Here is a 25,714-nt window from a genome sequence, read left to right on the forward strand (position 1 = left end):
TAAGACTTTAGGCAACTCAGTTAATCTCTCTGTTCAGTTTACCTCACAAGTATAATACTTTCCTACTTCACAGGATTGTTGTGGGGATTAATTCATTAGTGTTTACAATGTGTTTTGAGCTCCTTCAAAGAAAAGTGTTGTATAAATGCAAACTATTAATGATACTACTAAATAAACACATCATTTTCTTGGCTACTCTACACATATTTTTTCAACAATGCCACTTTCCAGTCCTCTTGAGTCCTCATCACCTGAAGGCTAACATGCAAGAACCACCTATTTCTTATTCTGTAATATTTACCACACTTTGCCTTTACACTGGGCTCTGGATGATACACAGAGGCAGACGCAGTCCCTGCGACAAGAGGCTTGCAATCTAGGACAGACAGTCAAAACAACGCGGACTCTTAATACACAAGAAGGCAAGATGGAGGCCCAGGCTGAAACAAGGGTATAAGTTTCCGGTGTGGTAAACATCTTTTGAATGAGATTTGTTTCTATGGTGAATGATCGCTGGAACAATGCAGATTATTAATACTACTGGACATTAGCAGAAAGGCTGCATTAAAGGGATAGGAGAGCAACATACATAGTTAAGATATACTAGACAAAAATGCACTAAAATCTCCGAGCTTTTTCCTCTGGATTTAGATGGACACTCAGCAAACCAAAAAGAATGACACGATGTTCTTACACATGGAAGGGTATTTAAAGCGTGCAAGGAACAATTAAAATCCCCAAATGTGTTGAAATTCTGCCTCAGAATGTCTCTCTCAAAAGAATTTCCCTAAAACGCATGAAGTCATTTCTCTTCTGCACTGGATTTTCCAGTCCATGTAAAAGCAAAAAAGGTGATCCAGGAGTTACAACATTCCCCATGTAACACAAAGCCGCGCCGAAGGAAGCTGTGCTGAGCACTAAAACAGTCAGTCTGTTATATATAGGGTCAAAATCCCTCCAGTGATGTCTCTAGTTTAATCAATCCAGTAATCTGACTAGTGTCAAAAAATATCTTGGTCAGATTGCAACAGACTCTGAGCTTGCAGCGTCTGGCTTGCTGCCAGCCCACCACTGTTCATCTTGCAATGCACAGTTTAAAAAAAGAAAGCTTTCGATAAGCACCCAAGAATGTATTGTGAGAGTTGAGGCTAAGCACTTGCAGGCAGGGTTCACTAGTGCAGCTATTTTAATATACTGTACTCCCAGATGACAAGGGGATGAATAAGCAAAAGACAAATGACTTCTTCCTACCTGGTTGCTGAAACATCAACATGGTCTGTGGGGATGTGTGGACAGGCAGGGAACGCGTCCTCTGCACTGAGCTATGGGTCCGGCTTGGCATGCTGTTACTACCCCCGGGGTTTGCGAACCAGAGATTCTGTGGAAAACAAACACAGCAACAATACTGTAAAACGAATACCAGTGCCACGGTAATGTAGGACACAGTCTGTGTGTGTTAAAAACCTCAGCACGCTCTGTATGCTAATGCTTTCCTGATCTCCCCAGCCTTACACCTTCTAGTCGCTGGCTCACCCTCTCCCTGCAAAGGGCTTTTTCTGTGAGTGACACTTACTCACCGAGTGATGGATTTGTAAAAAACCCTTGGCTCATTTCTCTTCCTCCATCCCTCTCTGAAGCCTGATTTGTCCCTCTCCCCCTGCTCTCCTTGTCCCTTTCAGTACCCTGCTCCACTAAAAAGAGCAAAAACAGGAAATGCCTGCAGACGGTTCTCACTGGGTTCGTGTGTAAAAAAGGAGTATCCAGACACATTAGTCAGATGAGGAAAATCAGAAAAGTCATTGCACGCTAACCTTAGCAAAGAGCTGATGAACTTGTTTTCTCTAGTAGCAGTTTTCTATTCAGTCATTGGGGAATAAATAGCTACATTTGGACCAATCCCTTGTCATGTATATGGGCCTGATCCTGCCAAGTCCTGTGAGCCCCCCACACCTGACTAAATGGCAATCAGGGATGCTCCCTGCCATGCAGCTGGTGCTCAGCATCTTGTCAGATCAGACCTAAAGCATTTCTCATCAGGCACAAAAAATATGGACCCTCCCTTGCAGCTCTGCAGCTAATAACCATCCTGCAGCACTGGTGGCCTGACGTGCAACAACACAGACAGACTGACACACACCTGTCTTCCTTGTTTCAAGATTGTTGGATTGGTAGCTGTGCTGCGTTGTGCAGCCCCTAGGAGTCCACTGGGGCCCAGCAGACCCAGCCGGGTTGGGGGGAGATTCCGGGAGGGAATCTGGAACTGGCGTGGGTTCCGTCTACCCATTCCTGCACCTACAGATCCAGCTGTTGGTAAGGAGTTCGACTGGCCAAAGCCTCGACTGGAAAGAGGAAAAAATAACAGGTCTGAAAATTCAGAATCTTAACCTTTCAAAATGCAAGCAGGAGCAGACTTCTAAATACTTTAAGACTATATTCAAATGGCATGTGGTTTGTACTGATTAAAGATGGGTTTGGAAAATCAGCACAGCCTAACAAGCTTTAGCCTTGACCCGTCTCCCACTAAAATCAATGGAAAAACTCACCCTCACTTCAGTGTAGTAGGGCAGGGCTCCTTAATGCCAAATTAGCCGAAGTGTCTTACCGAGGATCACCACAAGAGGGAACATAATTGCTTTCCCTGGATTTAGAGGACAGCTGAACATGTAAGCCCTGGGGCTAGCATTAAACTTTGGTTTAGCCCCTTGAGGCCCTATCCTGCTTACCATACTCCTGTGAGTGAGTCAAAGCAGTCAGTGGGAGAGAGGCAGGAGGGATTTGCTTTCGATGATGGCTGGTGAGATGTAAATGACCTTTTAAGTGCTAAACAGGGAGAAATCCAGTCACTTAGCCTGGAGAAGTATATGGATTCTGGCAGTGCCCTGGGGGTTTTGGTATATACTCCAGAATCTCAGCTTGCACTGGAAATAAAAAGCTGATATACCGGCACTCGGCAATTCACGGCTTGCAAGCCCCATGCAGCCTTCTCAAGATGCCTGTGATGCTCTGCATTTCCCACAGTGATAAGGAAGGGTCCTAAACTGATTCTTGGTTCCTCTCTGAGCTATATTTGCGTCCCAGTTTTCTCTTTCCTCGTGGCTCTTTACCTACTGAGGACCTGATGCTGTGAGTTGCTGAGCGCCTTTGCCTCCCATGAAATGAGAGTTGAGTGTGGTGTATGGAAAATAAGCCATCACTTTAATTTTTAAGGGGTTTCCTGGTCTGGTTTGCAGGCTAGGGGGCTCTAAAGGGAAGCACCAAGCATTCAGATCTGTCAGTCAGTTTGCAAGAAGGCAGCCGAGCAAGTGAGGTGAATTGTTCCTCTGTGTTAAGGAGCAGCCTGCTTTCTCTCTCTCTGTTTTTGGTTCTTGTGTGTTACCACTCCAAATTCTAAGAAATAAAGTAGTGTTACGTTGCAAGCATCCAGCACAAGTATTTTATGTTTTTACTCTAACTTCTCTGTGTGCATGGTGTGAACATAACACTCAGCACCTCAAGATTTGGGTCCTCAGGGCCAGATCCAAGCCTCTTTGAAGTCACTTGCATTCCTGCTGGTTTCTGGTGTGTACGTGTTTTTCCTTTCTTTGGGTTAATTAAGGCTTTAATTTATCTGATTTCTATATTTAGTTGTGTTTGGAGTTTGAGGTTTATGTTTTTGGTTTATTTGGCTGGTTTAAAATGTGCTCATTTTAAATGAAAACTTTAAAAGAGAGAGAGAGAGAGAGAGAGAGAGAGAAAAGAAATGATGAACAAAGACAACTTCTGCACAGAATGAGACACAGGCATTGCACCCGATATCAAATCTTCCTGTTTGTGCTTATGTGAGTGACAATTGTTAGAAAAGGGCTTGTCAGTCTCAAAGGCTCCATCAACACTAAGATGTCAAACTGCATCAACACCTCCCTAGCAAGAGCCAGGTTTAAACACAGTTCTTTAGGATAGCGCTAACAGTTTGAAAACCCAGAGTAAATGGGGCCAGAAAGTTTACAGATCTTTTAGCCCATTTGGTTGTGAAAAGCACTTTCTCTGTAAACCAGTACGATGCAGTCCTGCTTGGGTTGGCATCCTGACACTAATGGAGATGGGGAGCAAGCGGATAACAAATGTTACCTGCTTAGAACTGGATTCTGATCTCAGTTACAGCAGTTTGAACCAGAGTAACTTCCCTGAAGTCAGCAGAACATAGTCTGGTCCTTAGACTATATGTGTAACTACATATAGTCAAGATGGGATGTTTTTCTAAAAGATCAGCTCTAGTTCAAACAGGAATTATTTTGGGGCAGTTCTCTGGCCTCTGTTATGCAGGAGGTCAGACCAGATGATCACAGTGGTCCCTTCTGGCCTTAGAATCCATGAATAAAAGCTCCCATAGAAGCTGGGTTCATGATTCTGACTCTCAGGGCCTGCTTCTCATCTCCCTGATTCTGATGATACACCGGTGTTAGTTACCTCACTGATTTTAGTAGATTTCAGAGTAGCAGCCGTGTTAGTCTGTATTCGCAAAAAGAAAAGGAGGACTTGTGGCACCTTAGAGACTAGATTAGTAGAGTTATTCTTGATTTGCACCAGCGGACGGGAGTGAACAATCAGGCCCTTAAATCTCATTAACTCACCTCCCCAACATGTATGGCGGGAGCAACAGCCCAATCAACTACATTCTTTGATTTAGGGGTAACGGGACATGATGATGAAAATGAGGGGCAGTCTGAACTATAGATGAACAAGGAGTGGAATTTGTTTTCATTTGCCATGTGAAAAACAAGTGTTTGCAGATCCAGTTTCTCCCACAGTTTGATGGCTCTAGTATGGAGGCATTTTGCAGTAGTGAAGTTGAGGGAATTTTGGTTAATGTGTGTCTTTTAAACACACATCTCTAGTGGTAGACCATTCTTGGTTCGTAATTAGGACATTTAACCCATTTCTATGTAACACTGGCCAGGTCTATACTACAGCGGGGATCCACGCTCTGAGACTGATCCACCAGCGGTCGATTTAGCGGGTCTAGCAAAGACCCGCCAAATCAACTGCAGATTGCTCTCCAGTCAACCCCTGTACTCTACCCCCAACGAGAAGAGTGAGGTAAGTCGACAGGAGATTTTCTCCTGTCGACTCCCCTCAGTGTAGACCCGTGGTAACTCGGCCTAAGGTACGTCAACTCCAGCTACTTCATTCACATAGCTGGAGTTGCGTAGCATAGGTCGACTTACTGTGGTAGTGTAGACATAGCCACCGTTAGTTACTGGGATGCCAAATTGAAACAACACACAAAGCAACAGCACCAAAAAAATAAAAGAACCAGTTGATCCCACAGAACAAATAGATCACGCAGATTTCACTGCGGTGTAAAGTCTTCCTAGTGTTCTTGCCCAACTGTTTAAAATGATTACACAAAGAGATGGGTAGAATTGCTGTGATACTTATTATTTACCTGCTGACGTTTGAAACATGACAAATGAGAGTAGCTATTTGGAGATTAACAACTCTTATCACTTGTGCAGTTCCTGTATCGCCCTGCCCCTTCTCCAACACTTGACGTTTCAACTCACCTTCCTCTTAGCCCTAATCTCTCCTGCTTGTGCATGCTATAGTGAACAAGACTTCCAAAATAATACGATTATGGAATCCAAACCAGTATAAATCTACCCATCATGACACACAACAAAGTTTCTTTAAACCTCATGCAGGAAGCGATTTTGCCATTATACCTACGGAACTATGTGAAAGGCAGAGCTGCACCATTGTATTCTTAGCCTACAGCTTCGCCCAGACTGGAAGAACAAAGAAAGTACAAGAAAATGACACACCTGATCTAGATCAGCAAGGGTGAATTTCACGCCTTGCAAGGTGCAGAGAAGCCAGTCTCAGTTGATGCCCTACTTATGCCCTATTCTGAGCATGACGTTAAGTGGCACACCCGCTGTATGCTGGTGTCTGCACGGGGGTGAATTTCACCCTAATGGAGTATCTTCTGATAAGTGCTTCTCTAGCCAAGGCCCTGGTCTTTGGTGTAGTGCTTTTCCAGTCACAGTGGAGAAGCAAGTCTCAGTGTTTAAGCTGTGATGATTCCAGTCATTTGTAGCCCATTACAGGGCCCTCTTGAGGTTTTTCTGATTAACTAATCTGAACAAGCCCAAGAGCCTCGCTGCACCCTTGCTGATTGCTTTTTCTGGTGTCTATTCAACAGTGATTTAATTTGCAGATGACACCAAAACTGGAGGGGCAGCAAACACAGGAGAGAAAACTAACCTGCAGAGAGGGACAGTGCTGTTATTACTTTTTAATAAGGCTGTCGATTAATCGCAGTTAACTCATGCGATTAACCAATAAAGAATTAGTTGCGATCAAAAAAATTAATTGCGATTAATCGCAGTTTTAATCGCACTGTTAAACAATCGAATACCAATTGAAATGTATTAAATATTTTGGATGTTTTTCTATATTTTCAAATATTTTATTTCAATTTACAACACAGAATACAAACTGTACACTGCTCACTTCAGATTATTTTTTATTACAAATATTTGCACTGTAAAATGATAAGCAAAAGAAATAGTATTTTTCTTAGTATTTAGTATTTTTTATAGTATTTAGTATTTTTCAGTACTCATACAAGTACTGTAGTGCAATCTCTTTATTGTGAAAGAGCAACTTACAAATGTAGATATTTTTTGTTACATAACTGCACTCAAAAACAAAACAATGTAAAACTTTAGAGCCTACAAGTCCACTCAGTCCTACTTCTTGTTCAGCCAATTGCTAAGACATTTGTTTACATTTACAGGAGATAATGCTGCCTTCTTCTTATTTACAATGTCACTTGAAAGTGAGAACAGGCGTTCGCCTGGCACTTTTGTAGCTGGTATTGCAAGGTATTTATGTGCCAGATATACTAAACCTTCGTATGCCCCTTATGGTTCGGCCACCACTCCAGAAGACAAGCTTCCATGCCATTGATGCTCGTTAAAGAAATTAATTAAATTTTTGACTAAACTCCTTGGGGGAGAATTGTATGTCTCCTGCTCTGTTTACCTGCATTCTGCTATATATTTTGTGTTATTGCCGTCTTGGATGACAACCCAGTACATGTTGTTCAAGTTAAGAACACTTTCACTGCAGATTTGACAAAATGCAAAGAAGGGTATCAATGTGAGCTTTCTAAAGATAGCTACAGCACTCGATCCAAGGTTTAAGAATCAGAAGTGCCTTCCAAAATCTGAGAGAGACGAGGTGTGGAGCATGTTTTCGTAAGTCTTAAAAAAGCACCAGTCAGATGTGGAAACTGAACCATCAAAAAAAGAAAGTCAACCTTCTGCTGGTGGCATCTGACTCAGATGATGAAAATGAACATGTGTCAGTCTGCTCTGTTTTGGACTGCTATCGAGCAGAATCAGTATGGACGCATGTCCTCTGGAATGGTGGGCAAAGCATGAAGGGACATATGAATCTTTACTGGATCTGGCACATAAGTATCTTGTGACGCCAGCTACAACAGTGCCAGGTGAACACCTGTTCTCACTTTCAGATGACACTGTAAACAAGAAGTGGGCAGGATTATCTCCTGCAAATGTAAACAAATTTGTTTGTCTGAGTGATTGGCTGAACAAATAGGACTGAGTGGACTTGTAGGCTCTAAAATTTTACATTATTTTATTTAGGGTGACCAGACAGCAAGTGTGAAAAATCGGGACGGGGGTGAGGCGTAATAGGAGCCCAAATAAGAAAAAGACCCAAAAATTGGGACTGTTCTTATAAAATCGGGACATCTGGTCACCCTGATTTTATTTTTGAGTGCAGTTATTTTTTTGTACGTAATTCTACATTTTTAAGTTCAACTTCCATGACAAAGAAATTGAACGACAGTAGTTGTATTAGGTGAATTGAAAAATACTACTTATTTTCTTTTTTCTTTTTTACAGTGATAAAAATAAATATAAAGTGAGCACTATACACTTTGTATTCTATGTTGTAACTAAAATCAATATATTTGAAAATGTAGAAAATATCCAAAAATATTTAAATAAATGGTATTCTAATATTGTTAAACAGAGTGAGTAATCGCACAATTGTGATTCATTTTTTTAATCACTTGACAGCCCTACTTTTTAATCTTTTCAAGTGCTCTAATTACCATGGGGAAAGTGTAGGTTGGGAGATGGGCTGGTCAATCAGAATCCCCAATTTAAGGAGGGCGCCACACAGAGGAAGGACTGTGTTGTTGGTAAGCCACCAAAGTGGGACTCAGGAAATCTGGGTTCAAATCCCAGCACCACCACAGGCAGCTTTTGTCACCTGAGGCAAGTCACTGAATCTTTCTATGACTTAAATCACCATCTGTAAAATGGGGACAATGGTACTTTTTACCCACCGTTTGGTTTTGTCTATTTACACTGTAACCTCTTTGAGGCAGGGACTGTCTCTCAGTTTAACATCTAGTACAATGGAGCCCTGATCTAAGCTGGAACCTCAAGGTGCCAGTATAATGCAAATCAGAGCTAATAACAGGAACCACTGCTCTACAGTGACATTTGAGAGGTGGCTGGGATATACAGCATTAAAACAGAACAAGGTGAAATATTCCAGCCCTGCCGGCACTCGAGGTAACTGGCCTCATGAATCAGACCCAGCCGACGGTTCCAGTTAGCACAGTGTGAACGGTAATGTAATTATCCCCTTTGGCGTAGTCTTGGCCAAGATACCAACCCACAAAGTACAATCATTACATCAGAGAGATGAAATCCCAACGTACTTTCTTTGCTGCCGATATCCTGATATGTCTAGAAGGGATTTCCGAGGGAAAGACCTGAAGAGTTTTTGCACCTGCTGTTTCCATGACAACAATCTTTTCTTCTGTGTCTCTGTAAATGCCTGCCCCCCAAAAAAAAGGAATTAAAAAAAAAAGGTAAACATCTTATGGATGATGCAGTTGGGTATAAAAGTAAAGAAAACAACAGGCAGTTAACATGCACCCAAAGTAGAGAGCTGAGCGATCCAAGCTTCAGGATGCAAACACACAGAAGCCCTGACGTGCAGGTTTAACTCCTGGCAGAGCTGGCTCAGCCCATTACACTTTTGAGAAAGACAAACTGAGCACCAAACAGTTTTCTATGCGTAGCTCTTTCTGATGAAATCTTAAGAGCAAAGCTCCTGCTGTGCCTGGGTGTTAAAGATCCCATGACACTTCCTGTAGGAGAAAGGGTTTCCCTGGAGTCCTGGACCCTAATTTCTGCTCTCCCCATCACTGTGAGGCATGCTTTACCATCGCCTGGCTGCCCACCACGCCTACAATTCAGTGGTACTGTGTATGTGTGAAGTGCTGTGGGTCCACCAGGATGACAGATACATAAAGGTCGGAGACAATTATTATTATTGCTACATCATTACGAATGCAGAAATGTACAACACTTCGGTGATGCTACAAAAAACATCCTACTGATACAACAAGCAAAATCAATTCTTTTTACTTCTTTTAGTAACTTTTAACCAAAATTCACGTTTATTTAAAAAACAGAGTAATTAGCAACATACTGCATGTTGCCTATGAAAAGAAATTCAGTTATACTGGGGCTTAGGGACAGAAAATGGTCATAATTATTTCCATGAGGGTTCCGTCTGACCTTCAAGTCTATGACTCAGATCATAGTATGTACATAAAATTCCCTGAGTGCTCAGTTTATTAATGCTAAATGAATGCTCCTGATTGTTTAATAGCTACGCTCTAGTAAGCAACTGGCATTTTCATCCCGCAGTGCACACCCTAAAATTTTCAAGACATCTCTAAAAATAAACAAACTTCTGAGTTCTTTAAAAAAAACCTTTTAAAGTAAGTATAGTGTTCATGAAAGGCGCTGGCTTGACAGCCCTGGGAACTGGTGGCTTCCGGCTCAGCTATTCAACAGGTACAGTGCTAGCATTTTGCAATGCAACAGTCCACACACTGCCCTGCCAGCGTGTCTTGGTTGGACCTGGAGGGACTTTCTCCCATGATAACAAGAGAGCAAAATCCTCAATCTCCTTACTGATGGGAGCTGCCAGCCAGAACCAATTGCAGTGATTTCTGTGAGGTGGACACTTGTTTCCCCAGGAAATGGATTAAGACCTTCCATTTATTTTCTATTCTATTCGAGGTTTTTATACCACAGTCTATTACACTGAGACCAAAGAGCCTTGAGATTGTAATGGCATTTGGTTGCTACTGTCCCAGGTTAGAGTTAACCTGAGCTTGGCACTGGAAGTCCCCTTACTCCTCTACCAATCTCCTGAGCCTTCTGGACCCCCTGTGCTCCTAACACATTATTATGTGAACGGTTTCCTGTTCATGCCCCACGATAGCAGAGGCCTACAGACAATTATTTACTATAATACATATATTTATGGGCAGTTTAACCAATATCACATGAGCCATCTTAATATTATCCTTTTGACTGTCACATTTAACGCTCAATCTACTTACCTTGCATCCCAGTAATATTAACATATTCATGTATAATGCAAATGAAAACCACTGTAGACATGTTACTATGGAGCAACTCACTTTAGCTCTGGTTGGAGACCAATGAAAAACTATTGGTTTTAGGAATACAGGACTCAATCAATGTTTTCTCTCCAGCATCTTAGATTCTGACCTCTCTTCAATTCTATCTAGAGAGAACTGGACTGGGACACAAGATACCTGGTTTCCATTCCTGGCTCTGCCACTGACCTTGCTGGGGACCTCTGTCAAGTCAGTTTCGGGATAAAGATACCTCCTTTGTAAAGGTGCTTTGAAATCTATGGCTGAAAAGCATTAGCTACACAAGAGCTAAGTGGTGTTGTTACTACCTGTCACACACCCATCACCACGGGATCTGAGCAAGACGCCTATCCAAGATTCAGCTGCAAAGATCACTTCCCCCTCTCGCAGCTCAGACTATGCCCCTCCCTTCCCAATCCCTTCCCTGGCTTCCTCTCACATTGCACATCAAGCTCAAGCATCCGATCCTCACCTTCCAGGCTCCCTTTTTAGATCTTTGCTCTCATGACTTCCTGCTCTCTCAGCAGTACTCCACGCTGCCTTGCTGAAGTACCGGGCACAATTTCCAACCCTGGTCCCACCCCATACCTCAGAGACCAGGATGTATTATGGAACCAATGTTCTCATCCCTCCAACCTGGGGAGGAGCCGAATGTCACAAGCCATTCCACAGCTCCCACTCTAGCTGTTACAGGGATGGCTCTGGAGTGCCCGGTCACTTGCCCGGGCTACCGAGATGGTGACTTGCCACACGGAACGTCAGAAAAAATGGTTACTAACCTTTCTGTAACTGTTGTTCTTCGAGATGTGTCACACACGTCCATTCCAATGTAGGTGTGTGCACGCCCCGAGTGCAGCTGCCGGAATTTTTTCCCTTAGTGGTATCCGTTGGCTTGGCTCCAGCGTCCTCTGGTGTACGCTCTCATAGCGCCAGCATAAAGAGCCCTGCCGACCCTGTTCCCCTTCAGTTTCTTCTTGCCGACCACCTCTGACAGAGGGTGGGTTTTGGAATGGCCATGTGCAATGCCTCTCGAACAACAACAGCTACAGAAAGGTTAGTAACCGTTTCTTCTTCGAGTGCTCGCACACGTCCATTCCAATGTAAGTGACCCACAAGCAACTGCCCCGGAGGTGGGTTTGGAGATCAAGAGCAGGCTGATTGTAATGCTGCCCGGCCGAAGCCAGCATGGTCTCTAGCCTGCTGTGTAATGACATAGTGTGTCGTGAACCGACAACCAGGTTGCGCCCTGCCCATGTCCTGAATTGGAACTTGCGCTAAAAAAGCAGCGGCGGAGGCCTGAGACCCTGTAAAATGAGCTGTTAAGTGAGCAGCGGCGAGATGTTCACGAGGTCGTAACATGCCCTGATACACGAAGTGATGCACAATGAGATTCTCCGCACAGAAATGGGGAGAAACTTTCATTCTTTCCGCTATCAACACCTGAGTGGATCTGTGGAATGCTTTGGTCCTTTGGATGTAGAAGGCCAGCGCCCGGCATACACGAAGTGATCCAACTGGAAAGCCACTGAATGGAAATCGGCTGGCCCCTCGCATGCTCAGCTGAGGCGACGAACAGTTGTGCGGACTTCCTGAATGGCTTGGTCCGCTCGGAGTAGAAAGCCAGAGCCCGCCACATATGGAGCATGTGGAGACAGCGCTCCTCACTGGACACGTGAGGCTTGGGGCAGAGGACCGGCAGAAAAAAGTCCTGATCCATATGGTAGGAGGAGACCACCTTTGGCAGGAACGCAGGGTGTGGGCAGAGCTGGACCGTGTCCTTATGTAAGACCATGTACAGTGGCTCGGAGGTCAGGACCCTAAGCTCCGACACTCACCTGGATGATATGATTGCAACCAGGAAGGCCACCTTCCACGAGAGGTGAGACCAGGAGCACATGGCTAGTGGTTCATACGGGGGTCCTGTGAGACGAGCCAACACCAGGTTTAGGTCCCACTGCGGGACCGGGGGTCTAGAATACGGAAAAAGACGGTCCAAACCTGCTGCTTCTTATGAGCGGCCTCATACTTTGGGACGGCAGCCTGGGCGGGAGTCTGCTGCGGCCTGAACTTAGGTTTTGCCAGAGCCGGGACATAGAGGCCCCGAGTCTAGAAGGTCGTGCGGGATTCCTTCATGCCATAGAATCATAGAATATCAGGGTTGGAAGGGACCCCAGAAGGTCATCTAGTCCAACCCCCTGCTCAAAGCAGGACCAATTCCCAGTTAAATCATCCCAGCCAGGGCTTTGTCAAGCCTGACCTTAAAAACCTCTAAGGAAGGAGATTCTACCACCTCCCTAGGTAACGCATTCCAGTGTTTCACCACCCTCTTAGTGAAAAAGTTTTTCCTAATATCCAATCTAAACCTCCCCCACTGCAACTTGAGACCATTACTCCTCGTTCTGTCATCTGCTACCATTGAGAACAGTCTAGAGCCATCCTCTTTGGAACCCCCTTTCAGGTAGTTGAAAGCAGCTATCAAATCCCCCCTCATTCTTCTCTTCTGCAGGCTAAACAATCCCAGCTCCCTCAGCCTCTCCTCATAACTCATGTGTTCCAGTCCCCTAATCATTTTTGTTGCCCTTCGCTGGACTCTCTCCAATTTATCCACATCCTTCTTGAAGTGTGGGGCCCAAAACTGGACACAGTACTCCAGATGAGGCCTCACCAATGTCGAATAGAGGGGAACGATCACGTCCCTCGATCTGCTCGCTATGCCCCTACTTATACATCCCAAAATGCCATTGGCCTTCTTGGCAACAAGGGCACACTGCTGACTCATATCCAGCTTCTCGTCCACTGTCACCCCTAGGTCCTTTTCCGCAGAACTGCTGCCTAGCCATTCGGTCCCTAGTCTGTAGCTGTGCATTGGGTTCTTCCGTCCTAAGTGCAGGACCCTGCACTTATCCTTATTGAACCTCATCAGATTCCTTTTGGCCCAATCTTCCAATTGGTCTAGGTCCTTCTGTATCCTATCCCTCCCCTCCAGTGTATCTACCACTCCTCCCAGTTTAGTATCATCCGCAAATTTGCTGAGAGTGCAATCCACACCATCCTCCAGATCATTTATGAAGATATTGAATAAAACCGGCCCCAGGACCGACCCTTGGGGCACTCCACTTGATACCGGCTGCCAACTAGACATGGAGCCATTGATCACTACCCGTTGAGCCCGACAATCTAGCCAGCTTTCTACCCACCTTATAGTGCATTCATCCAGCCCATACTTCCTTAACTTGCTGACAAGAATACTATGGGAGACCGTGTCAAAAGCTTTGCTAAAGTCAAGAAACAATACATCCACTGCTTTCCCTTCATCCACAGAACCAGTAATCTCATCATAAAAGGCAATTAGATTAGTCAGGCATGACCTTCCCTTGGTGAATCCATGCTGGCTGTTCCTGATCACTTTCCTCTCATGCAAGTGCTTCAGGATTGATTCTTTGAGGACCTGCTCCATGATTTTTCCAGGGACTGAGGTGAGGCTGACTGGCCTGTAGTTCCCAGGATCTTCCTTCTTCCCTTTTTTAAAGATTGGCACTACATTAGCCTTTTTCCAGTCATCCGGGACTTCCCCGGTTCGCCACGAGTTTTCAAAGATAATGGCCAGTGGCTCTGCAATCACAGCCGCCAATTCCTTCAGCAAATTCCATGCAGCCTTGTATCTGTTTTCGCTGCAAACAGAGCTTTCCCATCAAATGGGAGATCCTGCATGGAAGACTGCACCTTGCTGGACAGCCCAGAGAGCAGGAGCCATGATGCCCATTTCATGGACACCGCGGAGGCCATGGATCATGCGGCCATGTCTGCAGCATCTGAGGCTTCCTGCAGGGACACCCTAGCGGCCGCTGCCCCTTCCTCCACTAGCGCCTGGAACTCCTTCCTATCACGATCCTGGAGGGAGTCCTCAAACTTGAGCAGGGAGCCCCACAGATTGAATTCGTATGGGCCCAGGAGAGCCTGATGGTTTGCCACTCGTAACTGGAAGCTCAAAGACAAATAAATTTTCCTTCTGAAAGAATCCAGTCTCCGAGAATCTTTGTTCTTTGGGGTCAGGGCTGGCTGACCCTGCCGTTCCCTGTGGTTGACTGGCTCAACCACCAGAGATTTGGGCGCCAGGTGGGTATACAAGTACTTGCATTCCGCCTTCTTAGAGATGGGGGCCAACGAGGCCGGTGTTTCCCACAGGGCTTTTGAAATCTTAGCCGCCCCTCCATGGAGGGGCAAGGTCACCTTACCCAGTGCCAACAGGGACAGCACGTTAAACAGGGAGTCTGAGGACTCCTCCATCTCCTCTGCCCGGAGGTGGAGGCTTGCTGCCACCCTCTTTAAGAGTTCTTGATGGGCCCTGAAGTCCTCCTGCGGCGTGGAGGGGGCAGGGCTGCAATCGCCTCCTCTGGGTGGGGCGAGGAGGCCGGTGAAGTGCTCTGGGTATCGGCCGGCACCGGAGGGTCCACTACCTGGTCAGACTCCGGGCACGGTGCTAAGGACATACGTCCCACCGACTCCTTTCTTGGGGGTTTGGAGAGGGAGGCCGACGGTGCTTCCGAAGCTTTGGCCACCGAGTGAGCTCCCACCAGGGGCTGCGCCGGAGGCCATGGTGCCCACTGGTACCATTGGGCCGGCCACAACGCTAGGTGCCGGCTGTTTGGCTTGGCTGGCCTGGCCCATCGAAGGACGGCTACAAATGGAGGCCAGGCTGGTGTAAGATCTGCTGCTGTCTCTGGACCAGCAGGAGTGGCGGTGCCGGGATCTACATCGGCCACGGGACCACGATCTTGACGTGGAGGACTGGTACCGACGGTAAGAGCTACTCCGGGAACGGCCTCGACAGGCGGACCCGTGACAGCGAGATGCCAGTGATCGACGCCCGGGGCTGCAATGTCTTGGCGGAGATTTGGAGTGGGAGTCCGAGCAGGAATGGCGTCGACAACCGTGCCATGACCGAGTGCGGTACCCTTTCCGAGATGAGGACCGTTAGCGATGCCTGCTGCGGTCCCATCGACATTTGCTCCTTGAGGACGAGCGTTGCCGAGAGTCCCGGCCGGCTGGAACCCAGCCAGCCAGTCTGGTCGGCGTCGAGGGCGATCCACATGGACTCTTCCCTGAACGGTCACTGGGAGGTGAATGGCGTCGGGAATGTTCCCTCAACTGAGATTGGTACCGGGCCGGAGGCGACTGGGGAGATCCCAACGGTGGCTTGCCTCTGGAGCATGGGGCCAACATTGGTGGTGCTCCGGGCACCAGCATGGACATAACATCCTGGGCTGCCTGGAGGGCTTCAAGTGTGGACGGCATCCGGTCACCCGGAGAAGCCTGTTCCGATGGGGCCAGGCTACTCCTCTCAACATGAGTCAGAGGCCTGGGGCCTGGTGGCAATTGAGGACTGCCCGACATGGGCCTAGCCTCTGTCCCAGACTTCCCTCGATGCCGCTGCAAAGAGGGAGTCTTTCTGGCCCCCGTGGCGTGCCCCACGGATGGGGACCGGTGCCGACTGGTTGATGGCACCGGAGGGTCACCACGTACCAGCGCTGAGGTGCCGGGTACTGGTTCGGAGCGGCGTGCCAGGGTCAGGGTCAGTGCCTACTCCATCAGGATGGTCCGGAGCCGAATGTCCCTTTCTCTTTTGGTCCGAGGCGAGGCTTAAACAACTTGCAAATCTTGCACCTTTCGCTGACATGGGTTTCTCCCAAACAGCGCAAACAGTCTGCTTGGGGGTCACTTCTTGGCACAGAATGCCTACAAGAGCCGCACGACCTAAACCCCGGGGCACGGGGCATGCCCCCGCCTGGGCTCACTGACTAACTAAACTAACAACAGGTACTAACACTGAACGAACAGACAGTTCTAGGGATGAGCTACGGCAAAGTTGGAGCAGAGCAGTTCCGATGCACCTTCACTGGCGGCAAGAAGGAACTGAGGGTGGGGGGAGCGTGCATCTTCCCTTATACCGCACCAGGCAGGCGCCACTCCGGGGGTTGCAGGGGGTGCTCCCCCCCATGGGTACTTCTAGGGGAAAAACTTCCGGCACTGGTGCACGTGGCGAGCACGCACACCTATTGTGGAATACACATGAGAAATCACTCGAAGAAGAACCACTAAGAGAACGATCGCCGAAGCGATGAGGAGTTCCAGCCGCTGTAACGGGCGGTAAGAAGGAAATGAAGGAGAGCAGGCCCGACAGGGCCTTTTATACCAGAGCTATGAGTGTGCAGTACCAGAGGGCATTGGAGCTGACCTAACAGATGCCGCTAGGGGAAAATATTCCAGCGGCTGTGCTTGGAGCATGCACCTACATTGGAATAGACATGTGCAAGCACTGCCTCCGCTGGGTGTGGTCAGAGGGTAAAGAGAGGTCTGTGGTTTCTCTGCCACTCAATCCTGCACCTTTCACAAACTCTACATTTACATTTTATGCATAATATGCAAGGGAAAATCTGGGGCTTCATAGAGCATGGAGAATCTATTCCCTCCTTCCCCTGCTTTGCCAGGGAGGAAATGTTGTTCCACTTAAGGCATTTCTTGAGAATACCAACAAGCACTTCCCTTATACCATTGCAGCCAGGGCAGTGCATCTGGTTACACCACCCAGAAAATGAGTTTGGAGTTGCACCCTGTACAGTTGTCCTATACAGCTGGGATGTGCCAAGCCAGAATCACATTTCATTAACATGGGTTAATGTCAGAAATATAAAGAAGACGGGGGAGAGACTAGGCTAGGATGGATGCAGTTCGTAATGCTGCATTGACTTCAAGACTCATCATGGAGCAATCAAGGGGAAAAAAATCTTGCTATGTCTGGAAATACATGAAGAATTAGAGTGAAAGGAGCTTTTCATGGGATCTCCGTGAACTTGGACTCAGGTGGAAGAGTTCTTTGTACACACATATTAGAAGCTTTGGTTATATTTAAACTATGTGCCTGGCTCAGACAGAACCATCGCTGAGGTGGGAAAGCAAACTAACCACTCACTTCACAGTAAAATGAAATTTCCTAGCGCAGCTGCTGTATATTTCAAGTGGCAAACTGTACCTTGACAATGTATGCTGACAGTTCACTACCATTCACTGAAAAACTCTTGGCAAACTTGTTACTATTGTGGACAGAAGCATTCTGGGAGGACAGTGTTTGTTTTTTTAAACCCTGAATGTCAATGACTTCCCTTCAGGGCTGGAAATCTCTGTCCCAGATTCAGGAAAACCCTTCAGAGATTCCAGGCCACAACAGACCATTGTGATCATCTTGTCTGACCTCTAGTATATCACAGGTCACAGAACTTCTTCAGAATAATTCCTTTTGAACTAGAGAATATCTTTTTAGAAAAACCAATCTTAATTTAAAATTTACCAGTGATGGAGACTCCACCATGGCCCTTGATAAATTCTTCCAATGGTTAATTACCCTAGCACTTAGTGCTTTCCTGAATCAGAGCTTTTGTGAGGATGGGAAATGCCCAAGAACCAGATGAGAGCTCTATTATTTAGGCAATAGCGTCTCACATGGAGGATTCAGAACTCTGTAATTTAACCCTTTTTTCCACTTAGCACACTGTATATACCTGTGTTTACAGCAGTCAACGTACTTTTGCCAAAATGTCGCCACTCCTTTTCCTGTAGGATAGTTCAGATTTCTGAGTGATTCTAGACTCCACTTTTATACACAAGTGACCATGTAAAGACAGTGTAAACTGTAGATCTTTTGACACTGGAAAATATTCAGAGATCCATCCAGATTTCAGATGCATGGCCGTGTAATGCCATGCATCTTGTAAGATCAGGTGCAGCACATGTGTACACAAGTTACTCCTGGGGGAATTCCACACTACTGCACGCATGAAGAATTAATGTCCCTCGCAGATTTTTTTTCTCCACAGAATATAAATTCTGCTGGAGAGGCATTACAGTTACATCTTTCGCCCACCAGAGGCTGCTATGGCCCCAGAAGAGAGGGCAGTCAGCCAGAGAGGCTGCTGTCCTCACAGTGGGGTCAGGTGAGGAGGCACGGGACAGACAGAGTGGTGCTGCTGGGGGGTTCACAGATTGGGGTTCAGAAGAGCTAGTGGGGGACAGACTTGGATGCAGGATCAGTGGGGTGACAGCACTGAGCCAGAGGCTGAATGGGAGGTGGGCTGAAGGGTCACATGGGGACAGAGGGTAGGGGGTGCAGGGCCACATGTAGATGGGGGAGGAGGGCTGCAAGGACACACGGGGATAAGAGCAGATGTGCTTGACTGAATGGGAGAGGTTAGGGGTCAGCCAGGGTCTGAATGGGGGAGGCTCCCCAACTCCCTAAAAATCCCTCTCCCTCCCCAAACCTGTCCCATACTTCACCCACCCACACCCAATAACCCTCCAGGTTCACTCCAGGCTCCTTCCCTCTCCCTCAGCTCCTCTGTTACCCCTGAATCCCCCAAAGCCTTTTCACTGCTTCTGAGGTGCGCAGGAAACACAGTTCTGTACTGTAGTTTAGATGAATTACTCAGCGTTCTGTATTCATATGCCTAGTAAGGAATCTATTTGTCAAAAAAACATTTCCTGAATCTTTTTTTTCCCCAGTCTGTATTGTTACAGACATATTTGGTGACAGGTATTTGAAATAAATTACCAAAATAACTGAAACTGGTGTGATTATATTGTGTTATTTTGACATACAAAATATGCAGAATTTTAAAATATTGTGTGCAGAATTTTTAATTTTTTGGCACCGAATTTCCCCAGGAGTAACAAGTGCAACAGGAACTTGGTACACATAGGGGATAAATATACACAGCAGGGTGGCTTGTGCCTGAGATCTATGGCATATGGAGCTCAAAATATGTTTCAGTCACCCTGAAGGACACGTGGTAATGTATCTTTTAGAGAAAGCTACAGTTCAAAATAAAAATCCATGCACAAGCAGCTCTCATGAAGAGGCACACAGAATGGTAGGTGCCAAATCACAAAATGTTTGCTACAAAACAGAAACTGGAAATGCTGAATGATAGTTTAGTCTCTCTGCTTGAAACCCCATGCACATTCATCCTGGGTTTTTCTGTCATCCAGCTGTTGATCATAATGTCACAAGCATGATGAATTTGTCAATTCCAGTTCTTTGATGTTGTACAGGGACATAGTGACCTACACTTCTGTGCACCACATTGCATTTACAGTCTGCCACAGTCAGAATTACTATTAATACTCCCAAAAATATTTGTGTTAGAAACCAAAACGTTTACATAAACAGAAACTTTGGAAACAGTTTCTAAGCAATGAGAACAACAGTTTTATAAGATCTGACACAACTCACCTCATGAATTAGACATTTGTCTATGAGCTGTAAATAGGAACTTATATTCTCCTCATCAGGTCTGGAAACTAAAAGTTGTGTACATACTGCAAACAAACAAACAAAAAAAGGATAGCTAGCAAAACACATGGTGACCAGGAAACGGGACTGACATCAATGTGTTGTTTTTAAGAATGGTCTTAGACTTCCATTGCAATTGTCTGAAATGAGTTATCAATGGAGCACTTGTGTAGAAAGACTCCCTTTTACAATTCCAGCCATGCCAGTCTATATTTAGGGCCAGATTTTGCTCTCAGTTACATTGCTGTAAATCCAGAGTAACTCCATTAGAGTTATACATGTGCAAATCAGCAGTAACAGAGTAGAATCTGGTTCCCCCATCTTATCCTATTCTCACATGTGAAAGACACTGTCACACAAAGAGTGTGCTGTTAAAATCTATTGCTTCCAGGGTCAAAATCTGGTCTCACTGAAGTCAATGGCAAAATTCCCACTGATTTGACTGACAGCAAGCTTTTGAAATAATGCCACAAAAGTGTGTGCAAATTAACTTACAGAATAAGACAGTGTCTGCATTGGGGGAATTTACCCAAACACTCCCACCCATTCTAACCCTGACTCAACTGAACTGGAGTTAAAGTCCGTAAGAGCTGCAGAATTCTACAGCCAGAACTGCCATCTTAGTTAAACCCGCTGGAAAGCAAGCATCATCAAAACAACTGGTCACAGGAGCCTTCTCTACATTATGGCTTCCATCAATTTTAACCCTCATGGTGACCAGTAAATATCCCCAGTTTTCAGAGAAGGCTTGGGAGTGTGCCTGCTAACAATGCCATTTCCCCAACTTCGACTGATAAATCTCCATACCACTCAACTTCACGCATGACGGAGGTGCTGGTCATGACACCAGAGTTAGCAGTGAGGTCTGATATGGGCTTAAAATGCGGCACAAAAAACATTTTTCTTAAAGTAAGTGGCCAATCAGTGTGAAATTACACACCGGGCTCAATGTTCTGCCCTTTGAAGTTTCTAGGTAATTTGTATTTCATGTCTATTCATACATTTTAAACAGAAAGTGCTGGAACTGGACCGGGGCTGACATTTCTCCATGGAAGTCTGACCGTTTTTTTTAATAGCCTCCCTCCCCCCCATTACCAAACTGCTCCATTCTCCACACAGCAAGCTGCTGCATGGAACAGTCCCCGCTCGCAGTGTTGGGAGTGGGCAGTCTGAATTACCCAGGAGGGTTAAAGCTCTGAGTAAGTTATGCAGGTCCTCCCAAATGTGTGTGAAGGGCACCCCGTCATGTGCTCTGTATCCACCACTTTTATTACAGAAAAGCTAGTTTAGGAATGATTTAGAGAGGTTTGCATGATTCAAAAATGAGGCTGAATGGACTCCCCCATCCCTCGTAGATATTCTTTTAAATCATTCCTCAGTTCAAGAAACTTGTTTTGTTTTGTACTGACCACAGCAGGACAAATTCCTTGCTGGTATAAATGGGCAAAATGCTATTGAAGTCAATGAAGCCATTTACACCAGCATCGAAGGGTTTTGCTGGGTATGACTGTTTCCCCTGTATTTCACAGTGCAGCAACAGCGGTGAGGCAGGGACACGCAGAGACCATGGGCAGCACCCTTACAGGAGTGCAGACTGCTTGGGCAATCTGCTCTAAGGCCCCAGTTCAGCAAAGCACTTAAGCATGTACAGTCAGGGCCCAAGCCACCAAAGAAAGTGTTTTAAAAAGCCCAACCCTCCCCCAACTTTCACATTACACAAATGCCAGTCCCAGGCACGCTCTCTCTATCCGTGTCACATGATCACGGATCGAAAGGAAGCAACTGCTCTGTACGTGCACTCCCTCGTACTGCAAGTCAGGGCTATAAAAAACTCCACTGGAGGACATGGGACCAGTGAGCAGCAGGGGACCGGCGCTGGCAATGAAAGCAAGTAGCCAGACCGAAGGTAACCCCAGAGCAGCCACTCGATTCCAGGATCATGCACCACAAAGAGGAAGATCTTTCCACAGGCTTTAAAAAATAATGGTGCATAGTCAAACACTAAAGCCTCATTCTGATTCAAGCTTCCAACATGCCTATTTGTATAGGGCTCAGCTGTACTTGCTAGGGCCTGCCTAGTTATGTCTACACTGCACAGTGAGCCTGGGTCTGTGGGATCCGCGCTTGTGGATTCAGTGGTTCCAAGCTCATGCCTGAACATCCACGCTGTCTTGTAAACCAGGATTTGCACTTGCTGGACCTGGTCTCAGAGCCTTGGTAACATGTCTATACTGCACCACTCTGACTCATGTCTGCAGCTTGACCTGCATCCGCATTGCAAAATGTGAGTTGCAGTGGGACTTGGACTCTGACCCACCCCACTCGCAGGGTCCTGAGGGCTTGCTGACCCAAGTCAGACTGATCAGTGCGGCCAGAAAGGGGACTTGGGCTCGGGCTCAAACCAGAGTCAGAGCCCAGGCTTAGTGTGCAGTGTAGATGTACCCTCTAACATTGGAAGCGGTGCAGAAGGCCAAGGAGGCTTTGTGACTCAGACAGGCATGATGCCTTCTGGAGCTCCTCAGCACACAGGAGAAGGAAGAAGGGCCTCCCTGCTACAATGGGGGGCAGTGAGCTCACCTGCCTCTATAGCCAGCCAGCTCTACTGGCTGGAGGAGAGAGTAAGGCTACGTCCCCATCTCCTCCTAACCTTCCCTTTTCGCCAGCGCTAGCCATGAACAGCGCTTGAGCACATGTGAATGATGGCAGCATGGTACAATGGGACTCCAGAGAGCTGGGTGCAGTCCTGTCTCTGCTGTGTCACCTTGAGTACATCATTTCACCTCTGTCCATCTTCCCTAATTAGACTGCACGCCCTTTGGGTCAGGGACTGTTTCTTACTAAGTGTTGATACAGCACCTAGCACAAAGGGGCCCTGAGAATATTATGATGAACAGGACACAAGGAGGGTGGATGGGGACCAGAGCGGCTATGAAATAAACGCTGTTCTTAACCATTTACTCCTAATAGAAGGAATAAAGACAATTGGAGCAGCTGACCTTTCCCCATGACTCTCGTGAACTGCCCAGGGAGATCCCCTTCGGGCAAAGGTCCCCCTCCAGACTCGCCCTCGCAGCCAGGCAAGTGGTGCTGCTGTATGCACCCAGAGGCAGAGTCCTTGCAGTCAGACCCTTGGCTGTCCGAGCCGATCAGAGAAGGCAGGTGGTGGGAATCCAGGTCCCGGCTCTGCTCGTCTGTGTTTGAATTCTGGGAGCAGTAGGCTTTGATTGGGGTGAGGATCATTTGGTGTAGCTCCTGCAGTGGGATGCGCAGGTTGCCACCTTCCAGGATGTCCTGCAGATTCCAGACAACAAAAATGGTTAGCAGCTGGTATGTCTGCAATCTCAATATGCCACTAGCTGCACTGAGCTCAGCCATGCTGCCTCAGCAAAGCTGACAACACTAGGACATTGCTTCCAGAAAAACAACCCCCGCAGAAGCCTCTTCTGTTGTTCCTACTCCAGGACTTACTTGTACTGTGTGATCCACGTTCAGTAAGTTGGTCCATTTAATTAACTGAGTCTTTCACAGAACCGTTTTAACAGAAACAGGCAAGAACTAGAACTTCAAGTCTGACGCCACCTGCAAACCCCCTTCCCCATTTTCAGGTGTGTGTGTTCAGATTTGAACTCCTGAATCTGAACCCACCCCATGAATCAGGTGGGATCCAAAATCAGTGCGAGTATGGCGTCCAGACGCAGTGCAGATGCAGCCCAAGAGGGATGAAATCCCATGAGAGCAGCTGATCTGGTGAGATTCCCACCCTTCAAGAAAGCAGAGACCTTGCAATTTCCACAGGAATCACATGAGAACAGCACATGAGATTTCAGTGCTGTCTACCGTCACAAAATTCAGTCTCTAACCTAAGCCTATCCTGGCTCTGGCTCTCAGTACTGCCTTCTTGGCCCATGTCTGGCCCAGCTATCCACCCACATACCTAAAACCTTTGTCCAGGCTCTTACCAACTTGTGTCTCAAATGCTGCAACATGATTCTCTCTGGACTTGACAAACGCAATCTTGCCGTGCTCATCTCCATTCAAAATGCTGCTAAGATCATTTTCCTACCCAGTTGTTTTGACCATGTCGCCCCTCCACTGGCTCCCCCTTCTCTATCACATCAAACATAAACTACTTGTCCTCACTTGCAAGGCCATGCATGGCCTAGCCCCAGCTGATCTGGTCTCTCATTCACTGTTGAAAGGCTGATTCCTGCATTCCCATGATGCCAGCCTCCATCACCCACTTGTTACATTTTCAAGCAAGCGCCCTCCTGTTTTCTCCCATGCTGCCCCACCCCTTGGCAGGAGCTCCCTGTAAACATCCACAAAGTCACTTCTTCATTCTCCTTCAAACCCCTACTTGCTTGACAGTGGTTAGGCTGCTGGTGCCCTGTGATCACTTCTTGTGATGCTGACCCATATTGTCTCCTTGTCCTCCCCGTCTGTTTCTATCACTAGGTGTCCCTCATTTTACACGTAGACTGTAAGCTCCATGGGGCAGGGACTGCCTTTTTGTTCTGTGTTTGTACAGCACCTAGCACAATGGGGTCCTGGTCCATGACTAGGGCTCCTGGGAGTCATGGTAAGAATACTACCACCACCACATATGGTTTCTCAGCTTTGAAGTGGCCGGGGCAGTTTATTACTGTAGTCTGGAACCCGCCTACAGAATCACAGGGCTTTGAAGACACAGCTGGTCTTTGGGTCATTTCTGTGAATGAGGAGTGATTGGAGAGGGAGATATTTCACTGGAATCCTCCATGGGTGAAATCCTGGCCACGCTAAAGTGAATGGGAATTTTGCCAGTGGGGCTAGAATTTCACCCCATATTTCAAACGTGATCTTAAAACCCTCCAAACGTTTGTATTCCTTCCAGTGGTTCAGAATGAAAAATATTGGCTTCTTAATCCCGGCAGACTGCATATTTGTGTGCGTCACAGCCGTTCTCCTTCCGCAGTTCGGGTTTAATCCTCCCTCCCTCCCGCCGGGAAATGCCAGTGAGGAAGGCGGGAAGGACTGCATCTTGTTCTTAATATGGGCCAGACTCGTCTCCCGTTTCTCAGGCTACTGGGTCTCACTCAAACTACTCTTGAGGCATCACTTCCGACACAAAACCAGAGCAGACAAGCTCCTGGGGAAAGCGCGATGGATGAACATATGAAAGATACATTAAGAGAAAGCACATGCGGTGTCACAAGCCAGCCTGACCTGTGGGGTGATTGTTTATTTTCCCCATCACTCTTCACCACCTGCACTCCCGGCTCCATCGCTCTGAATTACATGGAGTCGGTGTGCAGCTAGGCGGGGACCCATTGTGTTAACCGGGTGCAGCTCCTTTATGGGAAGAAAGAAATGTTCGCAGGAGGGGCTTGCCCAGAAGATCAAGTCACACACATGCTCCTGGTTAGTTAAAATAAAGGAAGGAAAACTAGAAAAACAGAGACACATGCTCCTAAGTAATACAGCCCACAGCCAGCTTTTACTCATGGGCCCCACTCAAACCATCCACAGAACCACAGCCCCAGAGTCCAGGCAAATCCCACTATATATCGCTAGCAGTCAAGAGCAAACACTAATATTTATCCCATCTTATTGGATAGACTGTGTAGCTCATTGTGTCAGCCAAACTTGGGTTACGTTCCTGTAGTAACAACAGTCAATCAATACTGTATTTCAAACTTCATGAAGAGGAGGGGGAAGAAAGGCTGTGAAATTGCCTAGAAAACACATCCGAAAAGCAAACTCAATCCATGGATGTAATGATTGTTATTAATGTACAGAGGGAAATACAGCTTTACTAACTCCTACAGTTCCATAAATAAAATCCCATAGTTTAAACATGCAAAATAAAGTGGTGAGCTAACCAA

General features: G+C 46.6%; 1 protein-coding gene across 5 annotated transcripts in view; it reads right to left on the bottom strand.

Moving 5' to 3' along the window:
• The window catches only part of SAMD4A (sterile alpha motif domain containing 4A), a 208,680-nt gene that overhangs the window by 13,796 nt on the left and 169,170 nt on the right, over positions 1 to 25,714 (bottom strand). For all 5 annotated transcript variants that reach the window (XM_084631371.1, XM_084631370.1, XM_084631369.1 and 2 more), the window contains 5 exons: positions 22,847 to 23,141; positions 19,791 to 19,876; positions 8,744 to 8,862; positions 2,138 to 2,339; positions 1,252 to 1,378 (listed from right to left, as the gene is read on the bottom strand). In XM_084631371.1, the coding sequence (XP_084487497.1) occupies positions 1,252 to 1,378; positions 2,138 to 2,339; positions 8,744 to 8,862; positions 19,791 to 19,876; positions 22,847 to 23,141 (829 nt within the window). The remainder of the gene's footprint in view (positions 1 to 1,251; positions 1,379 to 2,137; positions 2,340 to 8,743; positions 8,863 to 19,790; positions 19,877 to 22,846; positions 23,142 to 25,714) is intronic.

Source organism: Lepidochelys olivacea (assembly GCF_965140295.1).
Source record: "Lepidochelys olivacea isolate rLepOli2 genome assembly, chromosome: 6".
Taxonomy (NCBI): Eukaryota; Metazoa; Chordata; order Testudines; family Cheloniidae; genus Lepidochelys; species Lepidochelys olivacea.